At 45.1% G+C, this 27,670-nt stretch overlaps 1 protein-coding gene across 1 annotated transcript in view; it reads left to right on the top strand.

Moving 5' to 3' along the window:
- Positions 1 to 27,308, top strand: part of B3GALNT1 (beta-1,3-N-acetylgalactosaminyltransferase 1 (globoside blood group)) — a 28,153-nt gene extending 845 nt beyond the window's left edge. The window contains exon 2 of the mRNA XM_038744985.1: positions 25,299 to 27,308. Coding sequence (XP_038600913.1) covers positions 25,351 to 26,313 — 963 coding nt within the window. The 5' untranslated portion in view covers positions 25,299 to 25,350 and the 3' untranslated portion in view covers positions 26,314 to 27,308. The remainder of the gene's footprint in view (positions 1 to 25,298) is intronic.
- Positions 27,309 to 27,670: the final 362 nt, after the last annotated feature.

Here is a 27,670-nt window from a genome sequence, read left to right on the forward strand (position 1 = left end):
ATAATAATTTGGTATTTGTTAAGTGCTTACTATGTGCAAATCACTGTTCTAAGCACTGGGGAGGATACAGGATGATCAGGTTGTCCCATGTGGGGCTCACAATATTAATCCCCATTTTACAGATGAGGTAACTGAGGCACAGAGAAGTTGTGACTTGCCCAAAGTCACACAGCTGACAAGCGGAGGAGTAGGGATTTGAACCCGTGACCTCTGACTCCCAAGCCCATGATCTTTCCACTGAGCCACACTGCTTCTTTTCCATGAGTTTAGCGTACAGCCTCTCTAGAGAGAATGGAGTATAATAATAATTATGGGACAGTGCCAGGCACTGTTCTAAGTGCTGGGGTAGCTAGAACTTCATTCATTCATTCAATTGTATTTATTGTGTGCTTACTATGTTCAGAGCACTGTACTAAGCGCTTGGGAAGTACCGGTTGGCAACATATAGAGACGGTCCCTACCCAACAACAGGCTCACAATCTAGAAGGGGGAGACAGACAACAAAACAAAACACGTAGACAGATGTCAAAACCATCAGAATAAATAGAACTATAGCTATATGCACACCATTAACAAAGTAAATAGAATAGTAAATATGTGCTAGTAAAATAGAGTAATAAATCTGTAAAAATATGTACAAGTGCTGTGTGGAGGAGAAGTAGGTAGGGCAGGGGGGTGGGGAGGAGGAGAGGAATAAGGGAGCTCAGTCTGGGAAGGCCTCCTGGAGGAGGTGAGGTCTCAGTAGGGCCTTGAAGGAAGGAAGAGAGCTAGTTTGACAGATGTGTGGAGGGAGGGCATTCCAGGCCAGGGGGAGGACATGGGCCGGGGGTCGACAGCGGGACAGGAGAGAACGAGGCACAGTGAGGAGGTTAGTGGCAGAGGAGCGGAAGGTGTGGGCTGGGCTGTAGAAGGAAAGAAGGGAGGTGAGGTAGGAGGGGGCGAGGTGATGGAGAACCTTGAAGCCGAGAGTGAGAAGTCTTTGCTTGATTTGTAGGTTGACAGGCAACCATTGGAGATTTTTGAGGAAGGTAGTGACATGCCCAGAGCGTTTCTGCAGAAAGATAATCCGGGCAGCAGAGTGAAGTATAGACTGAAGTGGGGAGAGACAGGAGGATGGGAGATCAGTGAGGAGGCTGATGCAGTAATCCAGTCGGGATAGGATGAGAGATTGAACCAGCAAGGTGGTGCTTTGGATGGAGAGGAAAGGGTGGATGTTGGCGATGTTGTGAAAGTGAGACTGGCAGGTTTTGGTGACAGACTGGATGTGTGGGGTGAACGAGAGAGCGGAGTCGAGGATAACACCAAGGTTGCGGGCTTGTGAGACGGGAAGGATGGTAGTGCCGTCTTCAGTGACGGGAAAAGCAAGGAGAGGGCAGGGTTTGGGAGGCAAGATAAGGAATTCAGTCTTGGACATACTGAGTTTTAGATGGCGGGCAGACATCCAGATGGAGATGTCCTGAAGGCAGGAGGAGATATGAGCCTGGAGGGAGGGAGAGAGAGCTTGGGCGGGTGGAGATGTAGATTTGGGTGTCATTAGCGTAGAGATGATAGTTGAAGCCATGAGAGCGAATGAGTTCACCAAGGGAGTGAGTGTAGATAGTGAACAGAAGGAGACCGAGAACTGACCCTTGAGGAACCCCTACAGTAAGGGGACGGGAGGGGGAGGAGGAACCCGCAAAGGAGACTGAGAATGAATGGCCGGAGAGATAAGAGGAGAACCAGGAGAGGACGGAGTCTGTCTCATGTTGAGGAGAAGGGGTGATCCACAGTGTCAGAGGCAGGTGAGAGGTCCAGGAGGATAAGGGTAGAGTAGGAGCTGTTGGATTTGGCAAGAAGGAGTTCATTGGTGACCTTTGAGAGGGCAGTTTCGGTGGAGTGTAGGGGACAGCAGCCAGATTGGAGGGGGTCTAGGAGAGAGTTGGTATTGAGGAATTCGAGGCAACGAGTGTAGACGACTCATTCTAGGATTTTGGAAAGGAAGGGTAGGAGGGAGATAGGGTGATAACTAGAAGGGGTAGTGGGGTCAAGAGAGGGTTTTTTTAGGGTGGGGGAGACGTGGGCATGTTTGAAGGCAGAGAGGAAGGAACCAGGGGAGAGTGAGCAGTTGAAGATGGAAGTTAAGGAGGGGAGGAGGGAAGGGGCAAGAGTTTTCATAAGATGAGAGGGAATGGGGTCTGAAGCACAGGTGGCTGGAGTAGCACTTGAGAGGAGGGAGGAGATGTCATTTGAAGATACTGCTGGGAAGGATGGGAGAGTAGAAGAGAAGGTTGAGAGCGGGGGGGATGGAGAAGGGGGAGGGGTGACTTTGGGGAGCTCAGACCTGATGGTGTTTATTTTACTAATGACGTAGGAGGCCAGATCGTTGGGGGTGAGGGATGTAGGAAGGGGAGGAACAGGGGGCTTGAGGTTGGTGTTAAATGTACAGAACAGCTGATGGGGATGATGGGCATGGGTGTCAATAAGGGAGGAGAAATGGTTTTGCCTGGCAGAGGAGTGGGCAGAGTTAAGGAAGGAAAGTATAAACTTAAAATGAACAAGGTTGGCTTGGTGTTTAGACTTTCGCCAGCAGCGTTCAGCAGCTCGAGCATAAAAGCGAAGGAGACGGACAGTGGCAGTGATCCAAGACTGGGTTAGTGGTGCGAGAGCGGCAAAGGGAAAGGGGAGCGAGCAAATTGAGTTGAGAGGGTGGAATTGGGAGCAGTAATCTGGTCAGCAAGAGTGGGTAGAGAAGATAGGTGAGGTGGGGTGTGATGCGCTGAGAAAGATGGATGGGGTCGAGAGAGCGGAGGTCTCTGTGGGCTAGTAATATAGATTTATGGGGGGAGGAGTGTGAGGAGGCAGATGAGAAGGTTATGGTCAGAGAGCGGGATTTCAGAGTTGGTGAGGTGGAGACAGTGCAGCAGTAAGAGATGATGAAGTCGAGGGTGTGACCAAGTTGGTGAGTGTGCGAGGTGGGGTGGAGCAAGAGGTTGGCAGAGTCAAGGAGAGATAGAAGGCGGGTGGCAGAGGAGTCACCAGGGACATCCATGTGGATGTAGAATTCTCTGAGGATCAGAGTGGGCAAAGAAAAGGAGAGAAGGAAGGTGAGAAAGGGGTCAAAATCATTAAAAAAAGTTGGAGGTGGGGCCATGGGGGTGGCAGATGATGGCTATAAGAATGTGGAGGGGGTGGTAGAGGCGGTATGGGCTTCAGAGGAGGGGAAGGAAAGGGAAGGGGGAGGAAGGATAGTGCGAAAGTGACATTGGAGTGTGAGAAGGAAGCCGACACCTCCTCCTTTTCCGGTGAGTCTGGGGGAGTGGGAGAAGAAGAGGCCTCCACTTGAGAGAGCAGCAGAAGAGACCGTGTCATCCAGGGTGAGCCATGTATCAGTAAGGGCTAGGAGGAGAGAGCAGGAAAGGAACAGGTCAAGGATGAAAGGGAGTTTACCGATAATGGAGCGGGGGTTCCATAGGCCACACTTGGCATCAGCTGTGGAAGGAGGGGAGGGAAGGGGAAGGGAGTGAGGGAAGGGGAAGGTTTGGATTGGAATGAGTTGGCGGGAGCCTGGGCGGGGAGGGGGGAAGAGGGGTGGTGATGAGAAAGGAGAACTGGGATGGGCTGGGGCAGGGAGGAGAGGAGGGGGTGGTTGGAAGGGAGGGGTTGAGGGTTGGCGCTGGTGCAGAGGCATTCTGGAGGGGGGTGGGGGGAGGGGTGGGGGCTGGGGAAAGGGAGGGAAAGGGGAAGGGGAAGGTGAGGACTGGGAAGGGCAGATGGGAGCAGGAGAATTGATAGTTCATGGTGAGGTCAGCAAGGTAAATGACAGCACAGCGAGCAGATAATTAACATGCAGTAACAATAATAAAATAGGCAGATGACATCACAGAGAGCAGTTAACAATTAACATGCGATAGCAGTAAGAAAATAAGCAGATGATGACATCATAGACAGCAGTTAACAGTTAACATGCAGAAGCAACCATAAAATAGATGATGCCCACAGCAGAAGGATGAACTGTCCATGGGTCAGTCAAATCAAATCAAAAAGACTAATGGCAAGGAGAGTCCAGGGACTCTTGGCAGAAATGTCTCTGAGGTGGTGGAGAATGGAGTCCTATGGATGGCAGTTCTGGAGTGGGGTGGAACTGTTATGGGGGTTCAAGGGGGAGGAAACTCCTGGGAAGAGGAGTAAACTGCTAAATAGCATGGGTGGGCTGAGTAGGTGCGAATGGGGTTGTTGTTAAAGTAACTTGGTGAGAACAAGGGCCTTTTCCCCCGGAGAGGTGGGCCGGGGGGGGGGGGGGGGGGGGGGAATGAGTTATGTCCGGTCCAGGAAGGAGGGAGTGGGGACTATTCAAAGAAGGTCACTTATGGGGGGATGGAAGCAGGGGGACACAATGTCCCATGATCCCAGTTATCTACTTGGACGGAGTAGAAGTCATTTTGGGGGGTGAGTCTAGTGATGATGGGGGGTTGGGGGCCCAGTCCAGGGGCCTTAATGTCCTCGGGCGGGGATGCAGATGTCCGGTCAGGTTGGATGCGGTCCCGGGCGCACAGTCTTAATTCCCATTTTACTGTTGAGGTAACTGAAGCATAGAGAGGTTAAGTGACTTGTCCAGGGTCACACAGCAGACAGGTGTGGCAGAGCTGGGATTAGAACCCAGGTCTGACTCCCAGGCCTGTGTTTTACCCACTAAACCATAATGGAATATGGATTATAGAACAATAATAATAAATCTGGGCCACTGGTTTAATCTCATATGAAATTTTACTGACAGATTTGTTTACTTCATTTAAGAATCTACCCAAATGGGCCTGAGAGAAATCTGTCCAAGTCTCCATTTTGATATTTAAGCATTGCATACCCTGTTTAATCTAGTTGAACTAGCACATTCTACTCAAGATTGTTTTGTGAAGTTCTTATATATTTAATGAGAATTTTAGTATAATTAACAAAAACTGAATCTTTGCAAGCAGTCCTTTGGTATATAGCTGATAAGCTCTTGGACTTTTAACTAAGTTAGTTTTATTTATTGAGTGCTTACTGTGTGCATTGTACTAAGTATTTGGGAGAGTACAATATAACAGTAGTGGTAAACATGTTCCCTGCCCACAACGAACTTGCAGTCTTGATGGGGAGACAGGCATTAATATAAATAAGAATAAATTAAGGATATATACATATGTGCTGTGATGCTGAAGGAGGGGTGAATAAAGGGAGTAAATCCGATGCAAAGGCCATGCAGAAGTGATTGGGAGAAGAGGAAATGAGGGCTTTGTCAGGAAAGCCACGAGGATCTCCCATGTCTCTCTCCACTTCAATCCATACTTCATGCTGCTGCCCGGATTATCTTTGTCCAGAAACGCTCTGGACATATTACTCCCCTCCTCAAAACCCTCCAATGGCTACCGATCAATCTGCGCATCAAGCAGAAATTCCTCACCCTGGGCTTCAAGGCTCTCCATCACCTCGCCCCCTCCTACCTCACCTCCCTTCTCTCCTTCTACTGCCCAGCCCGCACCCTCCGCTCCTCCACCACTAATCTCCTCACTGTACCTCGCTCTCGCCTGTCCCGCCATCGACCCCCGGCCCACGTCATCCCCCGGGCCTGGAATGCCCTCCCTCTGCCCATCCGCCAAGCTAGCTCTCTTCCTCCCTTCAAGGCCCTGCTGAGAGCTCACCTCCTCCAGGAGGCCTTCCCAGACTGAGCCCCTCCTTTCCTCTCCCCCTCGTCCCCCTCTCCATCCCCCCGTCTTACCTCCTTCCCTTCCCCACAGCACCTGTATATATGTATATATGGTTGTACATATTTATTACTCTATTTATTTATTTATTTATTTATTTTACTTGTACATTTCTATCCTACTTATTTTATTTTGTTGGTATGTTTGGTTCTGTTCTCTGTCTCCCCCTTTTAGACTGTGAGCCCACTGTTGGGTAGGGACTGTCTCTATGTGATGCCAATTTGTACTTCCCAAGCGCTTAGTACAGTGCTCTGCACATAGTAAGCGCTCAATAAATACGATTGATTGATTGATTGATTGATTGAAAGGCCTTTAGGAGGAGATGTGCCTTAAATAAGGCTTTGAAGGTGGGCAGAGTAATTGTCTATTCAATATGAAATGGGAGGGCATTCCAGGACAGAGGCAGGATGAGAATGAGAGGTTGGTGGCGATTAGCATTAGAGGAGTGAAGTGTGGGGACTGAGTTTTAGTAGGAGAGTAGCAAGGTGAGGTAGGAGGGTGAAGGTGACAGTGCTTTAAAGCCAATGGTAAGGAGTTTCTATTTGTTTCTGGTCTGGAAGTGCCTGTAGAAAAATGATCCAGGCAGCAGAGTGAAGCATGGACTGGAGTGGAGAGAGATAGGAGGCAGGGAGGTCAGCAAGGAGGCTGTTGCAATAATCTAGATGGGATAGGATAAATGCTTGGATTAACATGGTAGCATTGTGGATGGAACTAAATGCTACAGAAACGATCATTCTCCATTAAACATTTATACTGTATATTAATGTTACTGGGCATCTACAGAGTACTAAGCACTTCGTACATCCCCTGTCTTCAATGAATGTACAATATAATGGGAGGGCAGACACAAAATTAAGTTCAAATTGTTGGAGTAAGAGGACAAAGAAATAACAAAGTAGTATAAGTATGCCAGGATGAAATAGGTGAATAAATGTTTGAATATTCAAAGAAACATTTGTACACGTGCTGGGAAAAGGAATAAAATACAAAGGTGTTAAGAGTAGCTTTTGGTCAGGGAACGTGTCTACCAACTCTGTTGTATTGTACTCAGTCAATCAATTGTACTTATTGAGCTTTTGGTATGTGCAGAGCACTATATTAAGCACTTGGGAGAGTACAATATACAGAATTGGTAGACTCCCAAGCACGTAGTACAGTGCTCTTCATAGAGCAAGTGCTCAGTAAATAGCATTAATTTATTGATTTGGGAGTTAATCAGGGAAGGCTTACTGGGGGAGCTCTGTGTCAACCAAGTGCCCGCTAAACTGGCTAGGTGCCCACAGGAAAGCTTACAGGGAATATTGTGATTTTTCTAGGGTTGGGTCCCAGGCTAGTCATTTCCAGGGCTGTGTGCTGCAGTTGTCATTCATTCAGCCGTGTTTATGGAGCACTTACTGGGCACAAAGCACTTGTCTCAAAAGACTTAATCTCCAGCCACTGCTGGTAATAGTGGGTCTCAGATGCTCCCTCTACTCAACCCTCTCCTTCTGTCCCTTTCTCTTTTCCCAAATAAAAACTCAGTTGAGTGATTCAGCTTTCGGGTCATGTGGTGGAAAGGAAATTAAAGGGATATTGGGGTTAATCCCTTCTAGCTACCAGGCACCATTTAAAGCACCATAAATGGAGGGAGTTAATGTGGTTTCTACAAATTCCCAATTACAATTCACAAGTTAGAAACTCAGTAAGAGAGAATGAACTTTGAAGTTACAGCGATTCCTGGGTGAGGTATAACGAGATCCATTTTGTCAGTTAAGGTAGATAGGAAACTCTTAATTGGGATATTTGTAAAAAGAAAATCAGTAACAGTCTGTTCGAAGCATTGAGAAATACAGTGGCCTAGTTGATAGAGCACGGGCCTGAGAGTCAGAAGAGCCTGGCTTCTCATCCTGGCTCCACCACTTGCCTACTGTGTGACCTTGGAGATGTCACTTCACTTCTCTGTGCCTCAGTTATCTCATCAATAAAATGGGGATTAAGACTGTTAGCCCCATGTGAGACAGGGACTGTGTTCAACCCAATTTGCTTGTATCCATCCCAGCACTTAGTGCAGTGCTTGGCACATAGTAAGTGCTTAAAGAATGACTCAGTTACATAAATATAAGAGAATGAGCTGGATGATGTGATCATTTAAGATCCTTTCCTGATTTATGATTCTCCTATCAAAAAAGTATGCTTTTTATGAATATGAAGCCACAAATGCATGCAGGCAGACACTGACTTTACAGTCTGATGACACTCATTCAGATTTTAATATACCAAGTCACACACACCCTCCAACTTGAAAGCCAAAACAAGCCTCGAATGAGTAGACGTAGACCAGAGGGGTGGGGCGAGGAAGGACTGGGGGAAGTAAGTCTAGAGACCCACAGGGGTAGGAAAGAAAGTGAGGTGGCTGAGAAGCAGCGTAGTCTAGTGGAAAGAGCTCGGTCCTAGGAAACAGAGGACTTAAGACTCTGAGCCCCATGTGGGACAGGGACTGTATCCTACCCGATTGCCTTGTCTCTACCCCACCGCTTAGAGCAGTGCTTGGCACAAAGTAAATGCTTAACAAATACCATTATTATTATTATTAATAATAAACCTGGTTCTCCCAATTGCCTTGGGACCTTAGGCAAGTGGCTTAACTTCTTTGTGCCTCAGTTTCCTCATCTGTAAAATGGTGGTTAAATTCCTGACCTCCCTCCCTCTTAGACTGTGAACTCTACCTGGAAAGGGGACTGTGGCCAACCTGATTATCGTTTATTTACTCCAGTGTTTAATACAGTCCTTGACATATGGTAAGTGCTTAGTGTGACCTTGGGCAAGTCACTTAACTTCTCTGTGCCTCAGTTCCCTCATCTGTAAAATGGAGATTAAAACTGTGAGCCCTACATGGGACAACCTGATTACCTTGTATCTACCGCAGCACTTAGAACAGTGCTTGGCACATAGTAAGCGCTTGACAAATACCATTGTTATTATTATTGTTATTGTGGACAGGAAACATACCTAATCAATCAATCAATCAATCGTATTTACTGAGTGCTTACTGTGTGCAGAGCAATGTACTGAGCGCTAGGGAGAGTACCGTATAACAGACTTTCCATGTCCATAACGAACTCGCAGCCTAGAGGGGAAGGCACATGTTCATATGAATAAAAATCAGTTATGATATGTACATAATTGTGTGGCTGAGGGAGGGGTGAATAAAGGGAGCAAATCAGGGTGACACAGAAGGTGTTGGAAAAAGAAGAAAAGGGGGCTTAGGGAAGGCCTCTTGAGGATATGTGCCTTCAATAAGGTTTTGAAGGTGGGGAGAGTAATTGTCTGTCGGATATGAAGGGGGAGGGCGTTCCAGGCCACAGGCAGGATGTGGGTGAGAAGTTGGGGCGAGATAGATGAGATCGAGGTACAGGGAGTAAATCTAAATTAGAGGAGTGAAGTGTGTTGTACTCTCCCAAGTGCTGAGTACAGTGTTCTGCACACAGGAAGTGCTCAATAAGTATGATTGATGATGGGGCTCAGAAAAGGTTTGGGGAATACAGAAGGAAGGAGGGAGGAATGAGGAAGGAAGAAGGTTGGCAGATAGGTAGCTAGAGAGAGACTATAGGGTACTAATATTACCACAATATGTAATTTTGAAATTCCATTTTACGCAATGTTGCCTTTTCTCCATTTTTATTCTCCTTTCCTACTTACCTCTCTTTCTGTTCGCTTCTACTGCCTTTTTAACTTTTCAGAGGAAGGAACAGCCTGTACCGCTAACTCTGGAGCATTGCTCTGCGTGGGTTCTTTGCCAGGAACTGTATGTTGCTTTGAATGTTCACACCAACCTGGAGACTCTTGGGAAATAAAATCTATTTTAGATAGTTGGGGAAATGCTTGACATTGGCATTTAGCCATGAGGGAGTTTTTCAAGTGAATTATGGTCAACCTCCCTATTTATTTTCTGGGTTTTCTTCAAGCAGTGGAGGACAGCTTAATGTCATGCCCTAAATGACATCACCAGCTTGCTGTGCCTGTCTTCTTCATTGTCCTGGGCACAAACTCTCTCAACTCCCACATCCTATCGGGTCTTTTCTAGGGATAGAGGGAAGTGGTGGTGGAAGGAGCCCGGCCCCACAAAATGCAACCCCACTGCAGTCACCCTGGAATGGGAAAAGTGGGAAAGGGCGAAGGACCACGTCTCCACTCCCTAGCTTTTTGTTGGGGCCATTTCCCTGTAGAGTCTTCTAAACAAACATCTTCCTTTTCTTTCACCTATTTTGCCAGAAGCACCACAGGCAACAGGCTGTGGTAGCTTTTCAGTTTGTAGGCATCAATCACTCTTACATTTCAAGTTTACTGAAAGATGTTTCCTTTTGGTATTTCCCTTTGTGCAGAAGGAAAATAGAGGTCTTTTGCATCAGGTTTCCAATTTAAAATCTTTGATTTTCTAAGCAAGCTGCCTTTAAAGATGCTAAATGGAAAACCTGTTGAGATTAGCATTTCCAGCCTTTTTATTATGACTGTTCAGGTTGTCAGTGGCATTTATTAACACCTACTGACACACAAGAAAATCCTGGTGGACAGGAATCGTGTGTTTGCCTCTATTGTGCTCACTAAGTATTTAACACAGTGCTTTGTACTCAGTCCTGGAGAGCAACTGGTCAAACCACCAGTATCACAGTCATGGTTTTCATTTCACCCTTTGATAGGGTAAGGCATGTGATGAGGGAGCAAAGATGGTAGCAGGCAACCCAAGTAGTTGCGTATGGGAACACTGTCAACAGGGAGGTGAGACCATTGGAAACCCAATTATGCAAAACCTCCAATGATGTGGTAAGGCTTAGATGCCAAAGGGAGGTCAGTCTGGACTGCCCTCTTGCACAGAGGTCTCCAGATCACTGTCAGCCTCTGTGGGTATTTGTGATGCCTTCATTTCACTCCCTCAATACCAGAACTGGCACCTCAATACCAATCAATCAATCAATCAATCAATCGTATTTATTGAGCGCTTACTATGTGCAGAGCACTGTACTAAGCGCTTGGGAAGTACAAATTGGCATCACATAGAGACAGTCCCTACCCAACAGTGGGCTCACAGTCTAAAAGGGGGAGACAGAGAACAGAACCAAACATACCAACAAAATAAAATAAGTAGGATAGAAATGTACAAGTAAAATAAATAAATAAATAAATAGAGTAATAAATATGTACAACCATATATACCTATATACAGGTGCTGTGGGGAAGGGAAGGAGGTAAGACGGGGGGATGGAGAGGGGGACGAGGGGGAGAGGAAAGAAGGGGCTCAGTCTGGGAAGGCCTCCTGGAGGAGGTGAGCTCTCAGCAGGGCCTTGAAGGGAGGAAGAGAGCTAGCTTGGCGGATGGGCAGAGGGAGGGCATTCCAGGCCCGGGGGATGACGTGGGCCAGGGGTCGATGGCGGGACAGGCGAGAGCGAGGTACAGTGAGGAGATTAGTGGTGGAGGAGCGGAGGGTGCGGGCTGGGCAGTAGAAGGAGAGAAGGGAGGTGAGGTAGGAGGGGGCGAGGTGTTGGACAGCCTTGAAGCCCAGGGTGAGGAGTTTCTGCTTGATGCGCAGATTGATCGGTAGCCATTGGAGGTTTTTGAGGAGGGGAGTAATATGTCCAGAGCGTTTCTGGACAAAGATAATCCGGGCAGCAGCATGAAGTATGGATTGAAGTGGAGAGAGACACGAGGATGGGAGATCAGAGAGAAGGCTAGTGCAGTAGTCCAGACGGGATAGGATGAGAGCTTGAATTAGCAGGGTAGCGGTTTGGATGGAGAGGAAAGGGCGGATCTTGGCAATGTTGCGGAGCTGAGACCGGCAGGTTTTGGTGACGGCTTGGATGTGAGGGGTGAATGAGAGAGCAGAGTCGAGGATGACACCAAGGTTGCGGGCTTGTGAGACGGGAAGGATGGTAGTGCCGTCAACAGAGATGGGAAAGTCAGGGAGAGGACAAGGTTTGGGAGGGAAGACAAGGAGCTCAGTCTTCGACATGTTGAGCTTTAGGTGGCGGGTGGACATCCAGATGGAGATGTCCTGAAGGCAGGAGGAGATGCGAGCCTGGAGGGAGGGGGAGAGAGCAGGGGCAGAGATGTAGATCTGGGTGTCATCAGCGTAGAGATGATAGTTGAAGCCGTGGGAGCGAATGAGGTCACCAAGGGAGTGAGTGTATATTGAGAACAGAAGGGGACCAAGCACTGAACCTTGGGGAACCCCCACAGTAAGAGGATGGGAGGGGGAGGAGGAGCCTGCAAAAGATACCAGCATCCTAGTGCATTTTTTTCCCTCCATCCATTCGTGTGTGTGTTTGTGTATGTGTGCATATGTATATATATAGGTATGTATAGTGGCATTTGTTCTAATGTTGTGTAGTGGCATTTGTCCCTTTAGACTGTGAGCCCACTGTTGGGTAGGGACTGTCTCCATATGTTGCCAACTTGTACTTCCCAAGCGCTTAGTACAGTGCTCTGCACACAGTAAGTGCTCAATAAATACGATTGATTGATTGTTAAGTGCTTGCTATGTGTTTAACTCCTTTCTAAGTGCTGGGGTAGATACAAGTTGATTGGGTCAGAATCAGTCCCTGTCCCCCATGAGGCTCACAGCCTAAGGAGGAGGCAAAGCAAGTATTGAATCCCCATTTTACAGTTAAGGAAACTGAGGCACAGAGAAGTTAAATGAGTTATCCAAGGTCAAACAGCAGGCAGGTGACAGAGCTGGGATTAGAACCCAGGTCCTCTGACTCCCAGTTTTATGCTCTTTCCTCGAGGCCATGCTGATTTAGAGTATTTATCCCTGAACTTAATGAAGGGGATTCAAGTTATTGTAGAGAAGCAGCGTCACTCAGTGGAAAGAACACGGGTTTGGGAGTCAGGATGGGGGTTCTAATACTGCCTCTGCCACTTAGCTGTGTGACTTTGGGTAAGTCACTTCACTTCTCTGTGCCTCAGTTACCTCATCTGCAAAATGGGATTAAGACTGTGAGCCCCACGTGGGACAACCTGATTACCTTGTATCTACCCCAGCGTTTAGAACAGTGCTTGGCACATAGTAAGTACTTAATAAATACCATTATTATTATTATTTCCGTATGTGGTTGAATCATTTTGGTGCTAATGGTTTTTGGCTTTTTTCCACTGCCTGACTACCTTTGTTCATGTTTCCCTCCTAACTTGGTATTTTCTAATGTATAAAGGATGTTTCACGTACAGTACAGTTAGGTTGGTAGGAATGATTAGCTTCCTGTTAATCACTTCGAGGATTGGCAGAGTGAATTCTTAGACTTTAAAAAGTATCTCATCTTTATTTCTGGAAGCTCAGAAGCTTGGTGTGCTTTTAAGTGAAGAATGTTGATTGCTGATTTTCCATTTTTTTCCATTCCCTGTCAGGGGTTTAAGAGCCCACCATTGTCAGGTATTGAGCCAGATATCCCAACCCGTTTTCTGGTAATAAAGCTGGGCAGTCTTTGAAATGGGCATTGTTTCAGGCCACTAGTGGACGTATGTTGAGCCTGTGGCCAGTTGAGCCATCTCTTCCTTCCCCTAAGGAGTGCCAAGAGAACAGAACATTGGGAAGGTTGCAGCAGCCAGCGGCTGAGTTACATCTCACACTGAAGAGAGATCCTGGAATTGATTGGTCCAAATCCTTTCTATTCTCCCCTCCCTTCAGCCCACCCCAGCACTCCTTTCTTGTCATTGCCCCAAACCTCCCAACCCCAACAGCACCCACTAATATTCCTCTGATGGTTGGGCACATTTTGTACCAAGACGTGTGAATCCAGCAAAATCCTTCAAGATGAACTGATAAACGAGCAGTGGGTTTATCAGCAGTGGGACTCCTGATAAACTGCCTTCACAATATAAGTTGCAAAGCAGCATGGCCCAGTGGAAGGAGCACGGGATTGGGAGTCAGAGGCCATGGGTTCAAATCCCGGCTCCACCAATTGTCAGTTTTGTGACCTTGGGCAAGTCACTTAACTTCCCTGTGCCTCAGTTACTTCGTCTGTAAAATGGGGATTAAGACCGTGAGCCCCACGTGGGACAACCTGATGACCTTGTATCCTCCCCAGCACTTAGAACAGTGCTCTGCACATAGTAAGCACTTAGCAAATGCCATCATTATTATTATCTGATCTTCTGGCCAGAGGATGGCACAGGGAAAGACGGAGGCGGGATGTTCTGTGCTGCTCAGGAGCAGCCACAGGCCGTCTGCGTCTCGCATGTGGATCTAGGGGCTGTGTCCCAGGGAGCAGAAGAAACCAGGTGCGCATGACCCCGGTGGCCAGCCCACTCCCTGATGATGATAAATATGGTATTTGCTAAGTGCTTACTATGTTCCAGGCACCTTACAAAGTGCTGAGGTAGATACGAGCAGATCAGGTTGGACACAGTCCCTGTCCCACAGCGGGCTCACAGTCTCAATCCCCATTTTACAGATGAGGTAACTGAGGCACAGAGAAGTGAAGTGATTTGCCCAAAGTCACACAGCAGACAAGTGGAGGTGCCAGGATTAGAACATACTAGGGATTGGTAGACTTGTTAGGGTGCCTAGACATCAGTAATCCAACCAGCACCTCTTTTGCGAATAACACCCCCTCCATACTTCCCTCCTCACCCTGACATCCTCATCCTGACACCTCCCTCTCTCCTCCTCCAACTACTCTCCATAGTTGTGAAATTGAAGCCACCAGGTATTATTATTATTATTTGTGTTAAGGGCTTACTATGTGTCAAGCACTGTTCTAAGCGCTGGGGTAAGTACAGGTTAGTACAAGTTAATCACAGCCTAATATTGTGAACTTCCCAAAGGTTTTCCATCTCCCACTCAATGCTGTACTGCTGCTTGTTCATCTTTCTCTGCTTCCCATCTATCTCTGCTCTGTGTGTCAAGAAGAGGTCCTTCAGCCCCCTCTCTAAGTCCACTCCCTCTTCTTGCATCTCTGACCCCATCTCCTGTCAGTCAGTCTTCTAGACTGTGAGCCCACTGTTGGGTAGGGACTGTCTCTGTATGTTGCCAAGTTGTACTTCCCAAGCGCTTAGTACAGTGCTCTGCACACAGTAAGCACTCAATAAATACAATTGACTGATTGATTGTATTTATTGAGTGCTTACTGAGTGCACTAAACACTTGGGAGAGAACAATGTAAGAAGCACATTTTCTGCCCACAACGAGCACCCCTCTCCTTCCCTCACTCACCATTATTTTCAACTTTTCACTCTCCAGGGGCTCCTCAAACGTATCCACGATTTCACCATCCATCAAAAAGCCCTTTCCTGATGCCGCAGCCCCCTCCGATCTGCTGTCCCATCTCCTCGCTTCCGTCCTATCCAAATGTCTAGAACGGGCTGTATACACCTGCCACCTTTGTTTCCTCTCCACTAACCCTCCTCCATCCACTACAGTCAGGCTTGCAACCTCTCCGTTCCACTGAGACTGTAGTCCCTAAGGAAATCAGTGACTTCTTTGTCCTTCTCATCCTTCTCATCCGCTCTGTTGCTTTTGTCTCCATGGACCACTCCCTCCTGCTCAAAGCACTATCTGGCCCAAGTTGCTGACAAAATACTAACTTGGTTCTCCTTATCACTTTAATTCTATTACTCATTTTCAGTCATTGGCTCCTCCTCTGGCTCTTATCTTTTTATTATAGGCATCCTCCAAGGCCCCTATATAAAGTCTGTGACTGTGAGCCCCGTATGAGAAAAGGACTGTCTCCCCCTCTAGACTGTAAGCTCATCGTGGGCAGGGAATGTGTCCATTATATTGTACTCTCCCAAGTGGTTAGAACAGTGCTCTGCACACAGTAAGCACTCAATAAATACAATTGACTGACTACACACACTCTCCAAAGACTGTTCGGGGATGCTCATTGGCTCATAAGGGTTAAGCTGCCATTTCTGAGCAAATGGTTTCCAAGTCTACCTCCCCAGCCCTCCCTACCTCTCTTCTCATCATCATCATCATCATCAATCATCAGTCATATTTATTGAGCACTTACTGTGTGCAGAGCACTGTACTAAGCGCTTGGGAAGTACAAGTTGGCAACATATAGAGACAGTCCCTACCCAGCAGTGGGCTCACAGTCTAAAAGGGGGAGACAGAGAACAAAACCAAACATATTAACAAATAAAATAAATAGAATAGATATGTACAAGTAAAATAAATAAATAAATAAATAAATAAATAGAGTAATAAATATGTACAAACATATATACATATATACAGGTGCTGTGGGGAAGGGAAGGAGGTAAGATGGGGGGATGGAGAGGGGGACGAGGGGGAGAGGAAGGAAGGGGCTCAGTCTGGGAAGGCCTCCTGGAGGAGGTGAGCTCTCAGTAGGGCCTTGAAGGGAGGAAGAGAGCTAGCTTGGTGGATGGGCAGAGGGAGGGCATTCCAGGCCCCGGGGATGACGGGGGCCGGGGGTCGATGGCGGGACAGGCGAGAACGAGGTACGGTGAGATGATTAGCAGCAGAGGAGCAGAGGGTGTGGGGTGGGCTGTAGAAGGAGAGAAGGGAGGTGAGGTAGGAGGGGGCGAGGTGATGGACAGCCTTGAAGCCCAGGGTGAGGAGTTTCTGCCTGATGCGCAGATTGATTGGTAGCCACTGGAGATTTTTGAGAAGGGGACTAACATGCCCAGAGCGTTTCTGGACAAAGACAATCCAGGCAGCAGCATGAAGTATGGATTGTATCTCCCTCAGCACTTAGAACAGTGCTTGACATATATTAAGTGCTTAAGAAATACCAAAATTATCATTAGCACTTGATATTTACCCCACCTTCAGCCCCACAGCACCTATGTATATATCTATTGTTTATTTTATTGATTGCCCCTCTAGACTGTAAGCCCCTTGTGGGCAGAGAACAAGGAAAAGCAGCGTGGCTTAATGGAAAGAGCCCGGGCTTAGGAGTCAGAGGTGGTGGGTTCTAATCCCAACTGCATCACTTGTCAGCCATGCAATTTTGGGCAAGTCACTTAACTTCTCTGTGCATCAATTCCTTCACTGTAAAATGGGGATTAAGACTCTAAGCCCCACCTGGGACAACCTGTATCTCCCCCAGTGCCTAGAACAGTGCTAGGCACATAGTAAGCGCTTAACAAATGCTATATTATTATTATTATGTCTACTAACTCTGTAGTACTGTAGTCTTTCAAGTGCTTTACTGTAGCACTCAGCACATAATAAGTGCTCCATAAATGCCATTGGTTAATATCATCATCCTCTCTGTCCCAGAAGCTCACAGCCCCAGTGTCATTCTCAACTCCGCACTGTTTTTCGATTACCACTTTGAGTCCATCAATCAGTGGTATTTATTTAGCAATTACTGTGTGCAGAGCACTGTACTAAGCACTTGTCTCCTTTCAGTCTACTGCCAAATCTTGTCACTTCTTCCTTCACAACTTCTCCTAGATTCCCCCACTCCAGGACAAGTTCTTATCATTTGACTTCTAGGCTGTTGTATCAGCCTCCTCGCTAGTCTCCCTACCTCCAGTCTCTCCTCCTTCCAATCTATATGACCTACTGCTGTACAGATAATTTTCTTGAAGCATTCTCAACCCATATCTCTCCTAACCTCAAATCCCTTCACTGGGTTCTTGTGTCCCTCTGTGTCAAATTAAAATTCCTCACAATCAGCTTTAAGGCTCTCCCGCAACTTGTCCATCTTTCTGCAGTCTTCACCTGGTACTCCCCAACTTTCTCTCTTTGTTCCTTCCAAATTAACTTTAACTATACCTGAGTCTTGACTCTCCTGCCTCCGTATCTTCGCTCGCACTACACCTCTGGCTGGCAATTAATTCCCTACCCAAATCTTATAGACCAAAGCACTCTCTCTGTACATTAAAAGCTCTTCTAAAATCCCACCTCTTCCAACAAACTTTCCCTGATTAGTTCCCAGCATCTCAAGGTGTATAAACACATCAGCCCTCTCTAACACTCATTTATACCCATTCTTAGCACTTCGTCAATTTGTTTATTCAATTGTATTTAATTATTTGTCCTGATTTCTACATTTGTAAATATTTTTATATACCTGTCTTCCCCTCTACACTGTAAACTCATTCTGAACAGGGACAGGTTATGTATCTGCTAACTCAATTGTATTGTACTCTTCCCAGCACTTAGTACAGTTCTCTGTACATAGTAAGCACTCAGTAAATATCACTGATTGATTTATTGTAATATGTTATTTCTTGGTTTTGCAAAGCCCCAATTACTTAGCAAGTGCATTTGCGTCAAGTGGGTGCTCAAATAATAATGATGGCATTTGTTAAGCGCTCACTATGTGCCAAGCACTGTTCTAAGAGCTGGGGGGATACAAGGTAATCAGGTTGTCCTACATGGGGCTCGCAGTCTTAATCCCCACTTTAATAATAATAATGGTGTTTGTTAAGCGCTTACTATGTGCAAAGCACTGTTCTAAGCACTGGGGAGGATACAAGGTGATCAGGTTGTCCCACGTGGGGCTCACAGTCCTCATCCCCATTTTACAGATGAGGTAACTGAGGCCCAGAGAAGTTAAGTGACTTACCCAAAGTCACACAGCTAACAATTGGCGGAGCAGGGATTTGAACCCATGACCTCTGACTCCCAAGCCACTTTACAGATAAGATAACTGAGGCACCGAGAAGTGAAGTGACTTGCCCAAAGTCACACAGCTGACAAGTGGCAGAGCCGGGATTAAAACCCATGACATCTGACTCCCAAGCCCATTCTCTTTTCACTGAGCCATGCTGCTTCTCTAATACTACAAACTACTACTGTAACTACTAGGGGAAGCTGCATGGCCTAGCGAGGGGAACACAGGCTTGAGAGCCAGAGGACTTGGTTCTAATCCCAGCTTTGCCATGTGCCTACTGTGTGACTTTGGTCAGGTCACTCAACTTCTTTGTGCCTCCATTTTCTCAACTGTAAAATGGGGGTTCAACGTCTATTCTCCCTCCCGCTTAGACTGTGAACCCCATGTGCTATAGGAACTGTGTCTGACCTGATTAGCATGTATCTACCCCAGCACTTCAAACAGTGCTTGACCCACAGTGAGCACTTAACAAATTAACAAATACCATGATACAAAGAATAAAACCACCTTGCCCTCTTTTCTCTTCCCTAGTTCAGTTTCTGACTTCTATAGTTTTGTGTCTCCTACCCCAAAGGACCATCATGGCGTAGTGGAAAAAGCAGAGATCTGGGATTCAAAGGACCTGGGGTCTCATCCTGGCTCCATCACCTGCTTGCTGTGTGACCTTGGGGATGTCATTTAACTTTTATTATCTGCTGTCTCAACTATAAAATGAGGATTCAATTCCTGTTCTTCCTATGAGACCGTGAGCCTCATGTGGGACAAGGGACTGTGTCTAACCTGATTAGGTTGTGTCCACATCAATGTTTAGTACATTCTTTGACACAAATACCATAACTAGAAGCAGGAGGAGAAGCCAAGTGGTATTGATGGTATTTGTTCATCTATATATGGTGAGGATCCTACAACAACCCAACCTGAATGCTTCACTTCTGTCAAACCACTTACTCATTGTCTATCTTGCTGCTGATCCCTCATCCTTGTTCATTCATTCATTCATTCAACCATATTTATTGAGTGCTTACTGTATGCAGAGCACTGTACTAAGCACTTGGGAAGTGCAAATCGGCAACATATAGAGACGGTCCCTACCCAGCAACGGGCTCACAGTCTAGAAGGGGGAGACAACTGCCTCTGGTTTGGAACTCCCTCCCTCTTCATGTCTGATAGATGATCACTCTCCCCACCATAATAATAATGGTATTTGTTAAGCACTTTCTATGTGTCAGGCACTGTAGTACGTGCCGGAGTCAAAGCAAGTAAATGGGGTTGGGCACAGTCCCTGTCCCACGTGGGGCTCACAGGTTTTTAATCCCCATTTTACAGATGAGGTAACTGAGGCACAGAGAAGTGAAGTGACTTGCCCAAGATCATACAGCAAAGTGGTGGAGCCGGTATTAGAACCCATGACCTTCTGACTCCCAAGTCCCTCCTCTATCCACTATGCCATGCTGCTTCAAAGCCTTGTTAAAAGCACCATTACTCAAAGAGGTCTTTCCCAACTAAGCCCTAATTTTCTTCTCTCCCACTTCTTTCTGCATCACTTTTGCACATGGATTGCACCCTTTATTCACTCTTCCATCAGCCCCAGAGCTCTGAAGTATATATCTGTAATTTATTTATATTAATGTCTGTCTCCCCATCTAGACTGAATGCTCGTTGTGAGCAGGGATCATGTCTACCAACTCTTTCATATGGTACTCTCCCAAGTGCTTAGTACAGTGCTCTGTGCACAGTAAACTCTCAATAAATATGATTATCACAGTGTCCTATGCAGATGTGTTTCAGAGGGCTTAGGCAGAATTGCATCATCTTAGCTCTAGCCCCTTTGATTTTTCAGATCTGGTTTTTCGTTGTTTTTAGTGGACACAAGAAGACAATTCTAGAAAGTGTTCATTTCTGGGGTGTGAATTTAGGAATAAATGGTGTGTTTACTCACTTAGAGGAGAGGTTGCCTACCCTCAACTAAACATCACTTAGGGATTGTCTCTCTTTGTTGCTGAATTGTACTTTCCAAGCTCTTAGTACAATGCTGTGCACACAGTAAGCACTCAATAAATATGACATGAATGAGTCACATAGTTTATTCCAGCAGTGAGTCCCTTAGGATAAGCATCAGTGTTTTTGTGTTGCTGGATTTCATTCTTGCTTCTTTTTGCTTCCTGAGGAGATTTATTGTGAAGGAGTTTCAAGAAACCTGTAAAGCTTTTCTGAAACCCAGTTCTAGATCATTCCTGCGGGTAATCACACCATTTTAGTTATTATCTGGGTACGACCAGCTGGGGATATGTCATACATACTTTGGTTATTATACACCTTAGGGCTGATGCAGCAGACGTCACTTATAAATAATCAAAGCCAAATGCAATACGCAAATAGAAAGTCACATGTTTCATATAAACATGTTCTGGCCATCTGTTCTGTCTCATTCAGTGGTTAAGACTAGAATTAGCCCTAGTGTCTAGGTGACAAATTCTTAGGCACCATAGCAACACTTACCAAGATAGAGGAACAGAGTGTTTCCCTGTTCAGTACCAGTGCTATAAGCTCGTTGTGGGCAGGGAATATGTCTGTTTATTGTTCTCTTGTACTCTCCGTAGCACTTAGTGCAGTGCTTTGCACACAGTAAGTGCTCAATAAATGCAGTCGAATGAAGGCAGCACAGTATAGTGGATAGAGCACAGGCTTGTGAGTCAGAAGGTCATGGGTTCCAGTCCCGGCTCCACACTTGTCTGCTGTATGACCTTGGGCAAGTCACTTCACTTCTCTATGCCTCAGTTACCTCATCTGCAAAATGGAGAATCAGGACTGTGAGCCCCTTGAGGGACAAGGACTGTGTCCAACTGGATTACCTTGAATCCACCCTAGCGCTTACTACAGTGCCTGATACACAGTAAGCACATAACAAATGCCACAATTATTATTATTATTATTAATGAATGAAAGAGGTGAACAAGAAGCTGGGAGTTGAAGCCTTGTCAATCCTGTTCTCAATAAATCAACAATGATATTTTTCCAGTGTCCGAGCGATAAGTATTGTACGAAAAGATTAGGAGAGTTCAGCGGTAGCAAGACCCTTGCTATCTTTGCTCAAGGAGTTTATCATTTAGTGGGAGAGCCAGATAAATATTACTAACAAATAGTGGAAGCAAATATATCTGTAATTTATTTATTTGTATTGATGTCTGTCTCCCTTCCCCCAGACTGTAAACCTGTTGTGGGCAGGGAATGTGTCTGTTTACTGTTGTATTGTACTCTCCTAAGTGCTTAGTGCAGTGCTCTGTACACAATAAGTGCTCCATTAATGCGATTGAATGAATTTAATGAATGAAAGGGAGAAGCAAAGTGACCTAATGGAAAGAGCTTGGGCCTGAGAGTTAAGGGGCCTGTGTTCTGCCCGTTTTGGGCAGGGATTATCTCTCATTATTGCTGAACTGTACTTTCCAAGTGCTTAGTATAGTGCTCTGCACACAGTAAGCGCTCAATAAATATGATTGAATTAATTAATTAATTAATAATCCTAGCTCTGCCACTTGTTAGTGTGTGACCTAAGGCAAGTCATTTAACTTCTCAGTGCCTCAGTTACCTAATTTGTAAAATGGGGATTTAGAGTGTGAGTCCCACATGAGACATGGATTGTGTCCAACCCGATTATCTTTTATCTACCCTAACACTTAGTACAGTGCCTGGCACACAGCAAACGCTTAAGAAATACCATTAAAAAAAGGATAAAACAAGAAGTAGTATAAGTACATCAAGGTGAAGCAGCTGAAGAATCGAATGTACAAAAAAAGTATAATTTTTTAAATGGTGTTTTTTAAGTGCTTACTATGTGCCCGGCTCTGAACTAAGCAGTGGGGAAGATAAATGCTAATCAGGTTGGACACAGTCCGTGTTCCACATAGAGCTCACAGTCTTAATCTCCATTTTACAGATGAGGTATCTGAGGCACAAATAAATGATTTGCCCAAGGTGACATAACAGACAAGTGGCAGAGCCAGGATTAGAACCCAGGTCTTTTTGATTCTCAGGCCTGTGCTTTATCCACTAGGTCACACTGCTTCTAATAATTGTATTCTTCCAAGTGCTTAGTACAGTGCTTAGTATATGGAAACGCTCAATAAATAGAACTGATTGAGTGAAAATATATTTTACTTAGATACAGGAGTGCTGAGGATGGGAACCAAATACCTAAGTGCTACGGGTAGATGCTAGGCTGACAGACTTGGGTGTTGTGAGTCAGTTGTGGAAGGCTTGCTGGAGGAAGTAAAATTTTAGGAGGGCTTTGAGGATGAGGAGAACTGTGGTGTGGCAGATTTGGGGAACAGTCTGGGAAAGTGTGAGGGAGCAATCCAAAGCAGGATAGTAGAAAGCGAGTACAATTAAGTGAGCTGGGGAGGAGTGAAGAGTGGGAGCTGGGGAGTAATAGGAAAGGAGAGCCGAAATGTAAATTGATGAACTAATAAATGGAACCCCAGATTTTGGATGAAGCACATGGAAAATTTGAATGTCAGCCAATTCTTAAGTAGCTCATAATGAATCTTTGCGCACGTGACCTTCAGCCAAAATCTTAATATTCAGTCAATGAATCAAAATCAATGGTACTAAATGTTTGTTAAAGCACAATACAACAGAGTTGGTGGGCACTTTCCCTGCCCACAACAAGCTTGCAGTCTAGAGGGGGAGACACACCCTAATATAAATTGACGAATTGTACTTCCCAAGTGCTTAGTACAGTGCTTTGCACACAGTAAGCTCTCAGTAAATACGATTGATTGAATGAATGAATGAATGAATAGAGCTGGTGGATATCGTTGATGCTGAGAAGCAGCATGGCATAGTGGATAGAGCACGGATCTGGGAGTCAGGTGGTCATGAGTTCTAATCCAGGCCCTGCCACGTGCCTGCTGTACGACCTTGGGCAAATCACTTCACTTCTCTGGGCCTCAGTGACCTCCTCTGTAAAATGGGGATTAGGAATGTGAGCCTCATGTGGTACAGGGACTGTGTCCAATCTGCTTTGCTTGTATCCGCCCCAGCACTTGATATGGTCTCTGCCACATATTAAGTGCTTAACAATACCGCCATTACTATTATTGAAGCCAATTGCAAGGAGTTTTTGCTTGATGCAGGGGGATGTGGGTTACCATTGCAGGATTGTGACGAAAGAGAGATGTGTTCTGAGCAACGCTGACCTTCTTACTGTACCTTGATCTCGTCTATCTTGCCGCCGACCTCTCGCTCACGTCGTATGTCTGAGCTGAAATGCCCTCCCTCTTCGAATTACTCTCTCCCTCTTCATAGCCTTATAGAAGGCACATCTCGTCCAAGAGGCCTTCCCTGGCTAAGTCCTCCTTTCTTCTCCTCCCTCTCTCTTCTGCATTGCCCTGATTTTCTCCTTTCATTCATCCCCCTTTCCCAGCCCCACAGCACTTATGTACATATCTGTAATTTATTTATTTTGTATCTCTGTATATTATGTATAGATCTGTAGTTTATTTATCTAATTATATTAATGTTTGTCTCCCCCATAGACTGTGAGCTCGTTATGTGCAGGAATATGTCTATATGTTGTTATATTGTACTCTCCCAAGTGCTTAGTACAGTGCTTTGCACATAGTAAGCGCTCAATAAATGCAATTAAATGAATGAATGAATAATGTCAGCCTCCCCCTCTAGACTGTAAGCTCGTTGTGGGAAGGGAATGTATTTGTTATATTGTTAGATTGTACTCTCCCAAGAGCCTAGTACATTGCTTTGCACACCGTAAGCACTCAATACGATTGACAGACTGACAGGAAATAATCTCTTTCTAGTAGGCAAGTAACCTCTATATGTAATTTAGGCCCATTTATTCATATATGTCTCACCTGTGAGATAACCAACCCCACAAGATTATTTCTGACCAGTTGCCATAATACATTTCAGACTTGAGAGTATTGTGTAGCCTATTGGAAAGATCAAAGGCTTGAAAGTCTCTAATTCCAGTCCTGCCACTGAGGCCTACACATGGCCATGGTTAAGTCACTTAATTTCTCTAGGCCTCAATTTCATCATCTAGAAAGTGTGGTGAAGGATATGTGGTCTCCTCAGATTGTGAGTCCTTGATGGGACAGGGACTTTGTTTTAATGGATTTTCTTCTATCTAGCCCAGCACTTGGATCAAGCCGGCATATAATAAAGGACTTGAGATAAACACTCCAGCTAAACTTGAAGCCTGGAAATTTGTGACGTATTTTGACATTTTTGTAGTGTAGTCTTCTCACATTAAATCCTTAGAGAAGCAGAGTGGCTAGAGAAGCAGCATGGCTCAGTGGAAAGAGCTTGGGCTTTGGAGTCAGAGGTCATGGGTTCAAATCCCAGATCCACCAATTGTCAGCTGTGTGACTTTGGGCAAGTCACTTAACTTCTCTGTGCCTCAGTTACCTCATCTGTAAAATGGGGATTAAGACTGTGAGCCCCCCATGGGACAACCTGATCACCTTGTAACCTCCCCAGTGCTTAGAACAGTGCTTTGCACATAGTAAGTGCTTAATAAATGCCATCATTATTATTATTATTTTCCATATTTCAGGTTTTACTTAAGCTTCAAAACACTGCAGATGACAGCAGAGAGAAAAATTTTGGAATAAATAAAATTCTGTTTCCATCCCCATAATCATTTAGTATTAATTTTGTTTCAGAGTAACCACAGTTCTTTATACATACCATTGAGTATTGGTTTCCTCATGATAACCAGAGATGTTCTTTTAACTTGGTCCTACTCAAGGAATATGAAATAATGTATGATATTCAAGTATTAGCTAAATGGAAGTAAACAGATTCAGGCCAACAAGTTTTTGTTTAAGGCCTTATTTTTGCTCACTCATTCCTGTTTTTTGAGTAAACACCGAGAATTTGAAAACGCTTATTTTCTTTGTGTGTGGTGGTGGGGAGGCGGAAAAGAGGGAGTTTGTGGAGAGAAGAAGGTGTGGGAAAGTTCTATTAATTGGATTTTTCCTTCAATTTCTTTCAGAATTTCAAGCCCCCAAATTGTGAGCCAATGCAGACCAACACGGAAGGGCATCATGACTGTAAAATTCCTCCAGTGGACCCTTCTGTCACTCTCACTGCTGTCTATCATTACGATGTGGTACCTCAGCTTCTCTTCCTACTCTGTGATCGAGAATATAAACTGGATGTATTTCTACGAATATGAGCCAGTCTACCGACGGGAATTTGTCTTCACATTCCGTGAGCATTTGAACTGCTCCATTCAAAACCCATTTCTGGTCATCTTGGTGACATCACGGCCTTCAGAAGTAGGAGCAAGGCAGGCTGTTAGGGCTACTTGGGGTGAAAAAAAGTCATGGTGGGGACATGAGGTCCTAACATTCTTTTTAGTAGGCCAGCAAGCTCAAAGAGAAGATAACATATTGACATTATCATTAGAAGATGAAAGTATCCTCTATGGGGACATAATAGGCCAAGATTTTCTGGATACCTATGAAAACCTGACCTTGAAAACAATCCTGGCATTCAGGTGGGTAACAGAGTTTTGCCCCAATGCCAAGTACATCATGAAGACAGACTCTGATGTCTTCATCAACACTGGCAATTTAGTGAAGTTTCTTTTGAATACAAACTCTTCGGAGAACTTTTTCACGGGCTTTCCTCTCATCAATAATTTTTCCTACAGAGGCTTTTACCAGAAAACTTATATTTCATATGAAGAGTATCCCTTTAAGGTGTTTCCTCCTTACTGTAGTGGACTGGGTTATGTGCTGTCGGCAGATTTGGCACCAAGGATTTATGAGATGATGGGTCATGTCAAGCCCATCAAGTTTGAAGATGCTTATGTTGGAATCTGCTTGACTATATTAAGAGTGAATATTCATATCCCAGAAGATACAAATCTTTTCTTTTTATATAAGATCAGCTTCAATATCTGCAAGTTTAGGCACTTGATTGCAGCCCACGGCTTTTCTGCAAATGAATTGATCAAGTTTTGGCAGGAATTATACAGAGCCACCACAGTAACTTGCCCGTGATTTTTCATTCTCTTTTCACATTGATTATTTTGTGGACCTTACCTGACTTGGAACACTGAACTGTAGAAAGTTCTGCGAAGGTCAGCGTACTGGCCGGGGTTTAGCTGTAACTCAATCCATAGCACTGCTGCCATATCGGGAATTTTTGGGGTATTCCAGATGCATTTAAGCCTTCCCAGAATTTGCTTTTTTTTTAATTGTAATTTTACCTAAAACTTCTTAAGAGGAAATAGAAAATTGTGAACTAATAAATGGAACCCCGGATTTTGGGCACATGGAAAATTTGAATGTCAGCCAATTCTTAAGTAGCTCATAATGAATCTTTGCGCACGTGACCTTCAGCCAAAATCTTAATATTCAGTCAATGAATCAATCAAAATCAATGGTACTAAATGTTTGTTAAAGCACAATACAACAGAGTTGGTGGGCACTTTCCCTGCCCACAACAAGCTTGCAGTCTAGAGGGGGAGACACACCCTAATATAAATAATTTATGGATATGTATAGAAGTGCTATGGGACACACTGAAAAGCCTCTTATTTTTACCATTATCAATCAGTGGTATTTATTGAGCACTTACTATGTGCAGAACACTGTAGTAAGTGCTTGGGAGAGTACAATACAACAAAATTAGCAGACACGTACCCTGCCAGTAACAGATAACTCCAGGAACACCACTCTCACCAATTATTTCCCTCATCAGAGAAGGACTCCCCAAGCTACGGTGCTTAGTACAGGGATTGGTATACAGTAAGCACTCAACAAATACCACAATTATTATTAACGCCTGAGTTTAATAGGTGTCACAGATGAGGATCTGTAAGCACTTAGTAAAGTGCTTTGCACAGTCAGGGCTCAATAAATGATTGAATGAATTAATGAATGATTAGCCATATAGTGAGCCTTGAAAGTAAATAGGAAGATAAAAACTTAATGACAGTGTCCCCTTGAACCAGTGTCCCAAGTCAAGGCACAAAAAAAGAGCCCCCCTCCCACCCTCCCCCAACACACAACTCCCATCCTTTACCATCCCATCCCATCTGGCCTCATTATTATGTATCTTCCCCAACGCTTAGAACAGTGCTTGGCAGTGTTTAACAGGTACCACAATTATTATTATTATTATTATTATTTTATTATTGTCATCATTAAATTTCAGTCGATTAATAGTATTTATTGCATGCTTACTATACTAAGCGCTTACAAGAGTACAGTACAGTAGATTTGGTAGACATGATCCCTGCCCACATGGAGCTTTCGTTCAGAGGATAACAACCCTGGTATTATACTATCCTACAGGTACATCCTTTGTACCACCTCGCCTCTCTTCGTAGTTTTCCATCTGAAAAATGAGAAT

Source organism: Tachyglossus aculeatus, chromosome 1 (assembly GCF_015852505.1).
Source record: "Tachyglossus aculeatus isolate mTacAcu1 chromosome 1, mTacAcu1.pri, whole genome shotgun sequence".
Taxonomy (NCBI): Eukaryota; Metazoa; Chordata; class Mammalia; order Monotremata; family Tachyglossidae; genus Tachyglossus; species Tachyglossus aculeatus.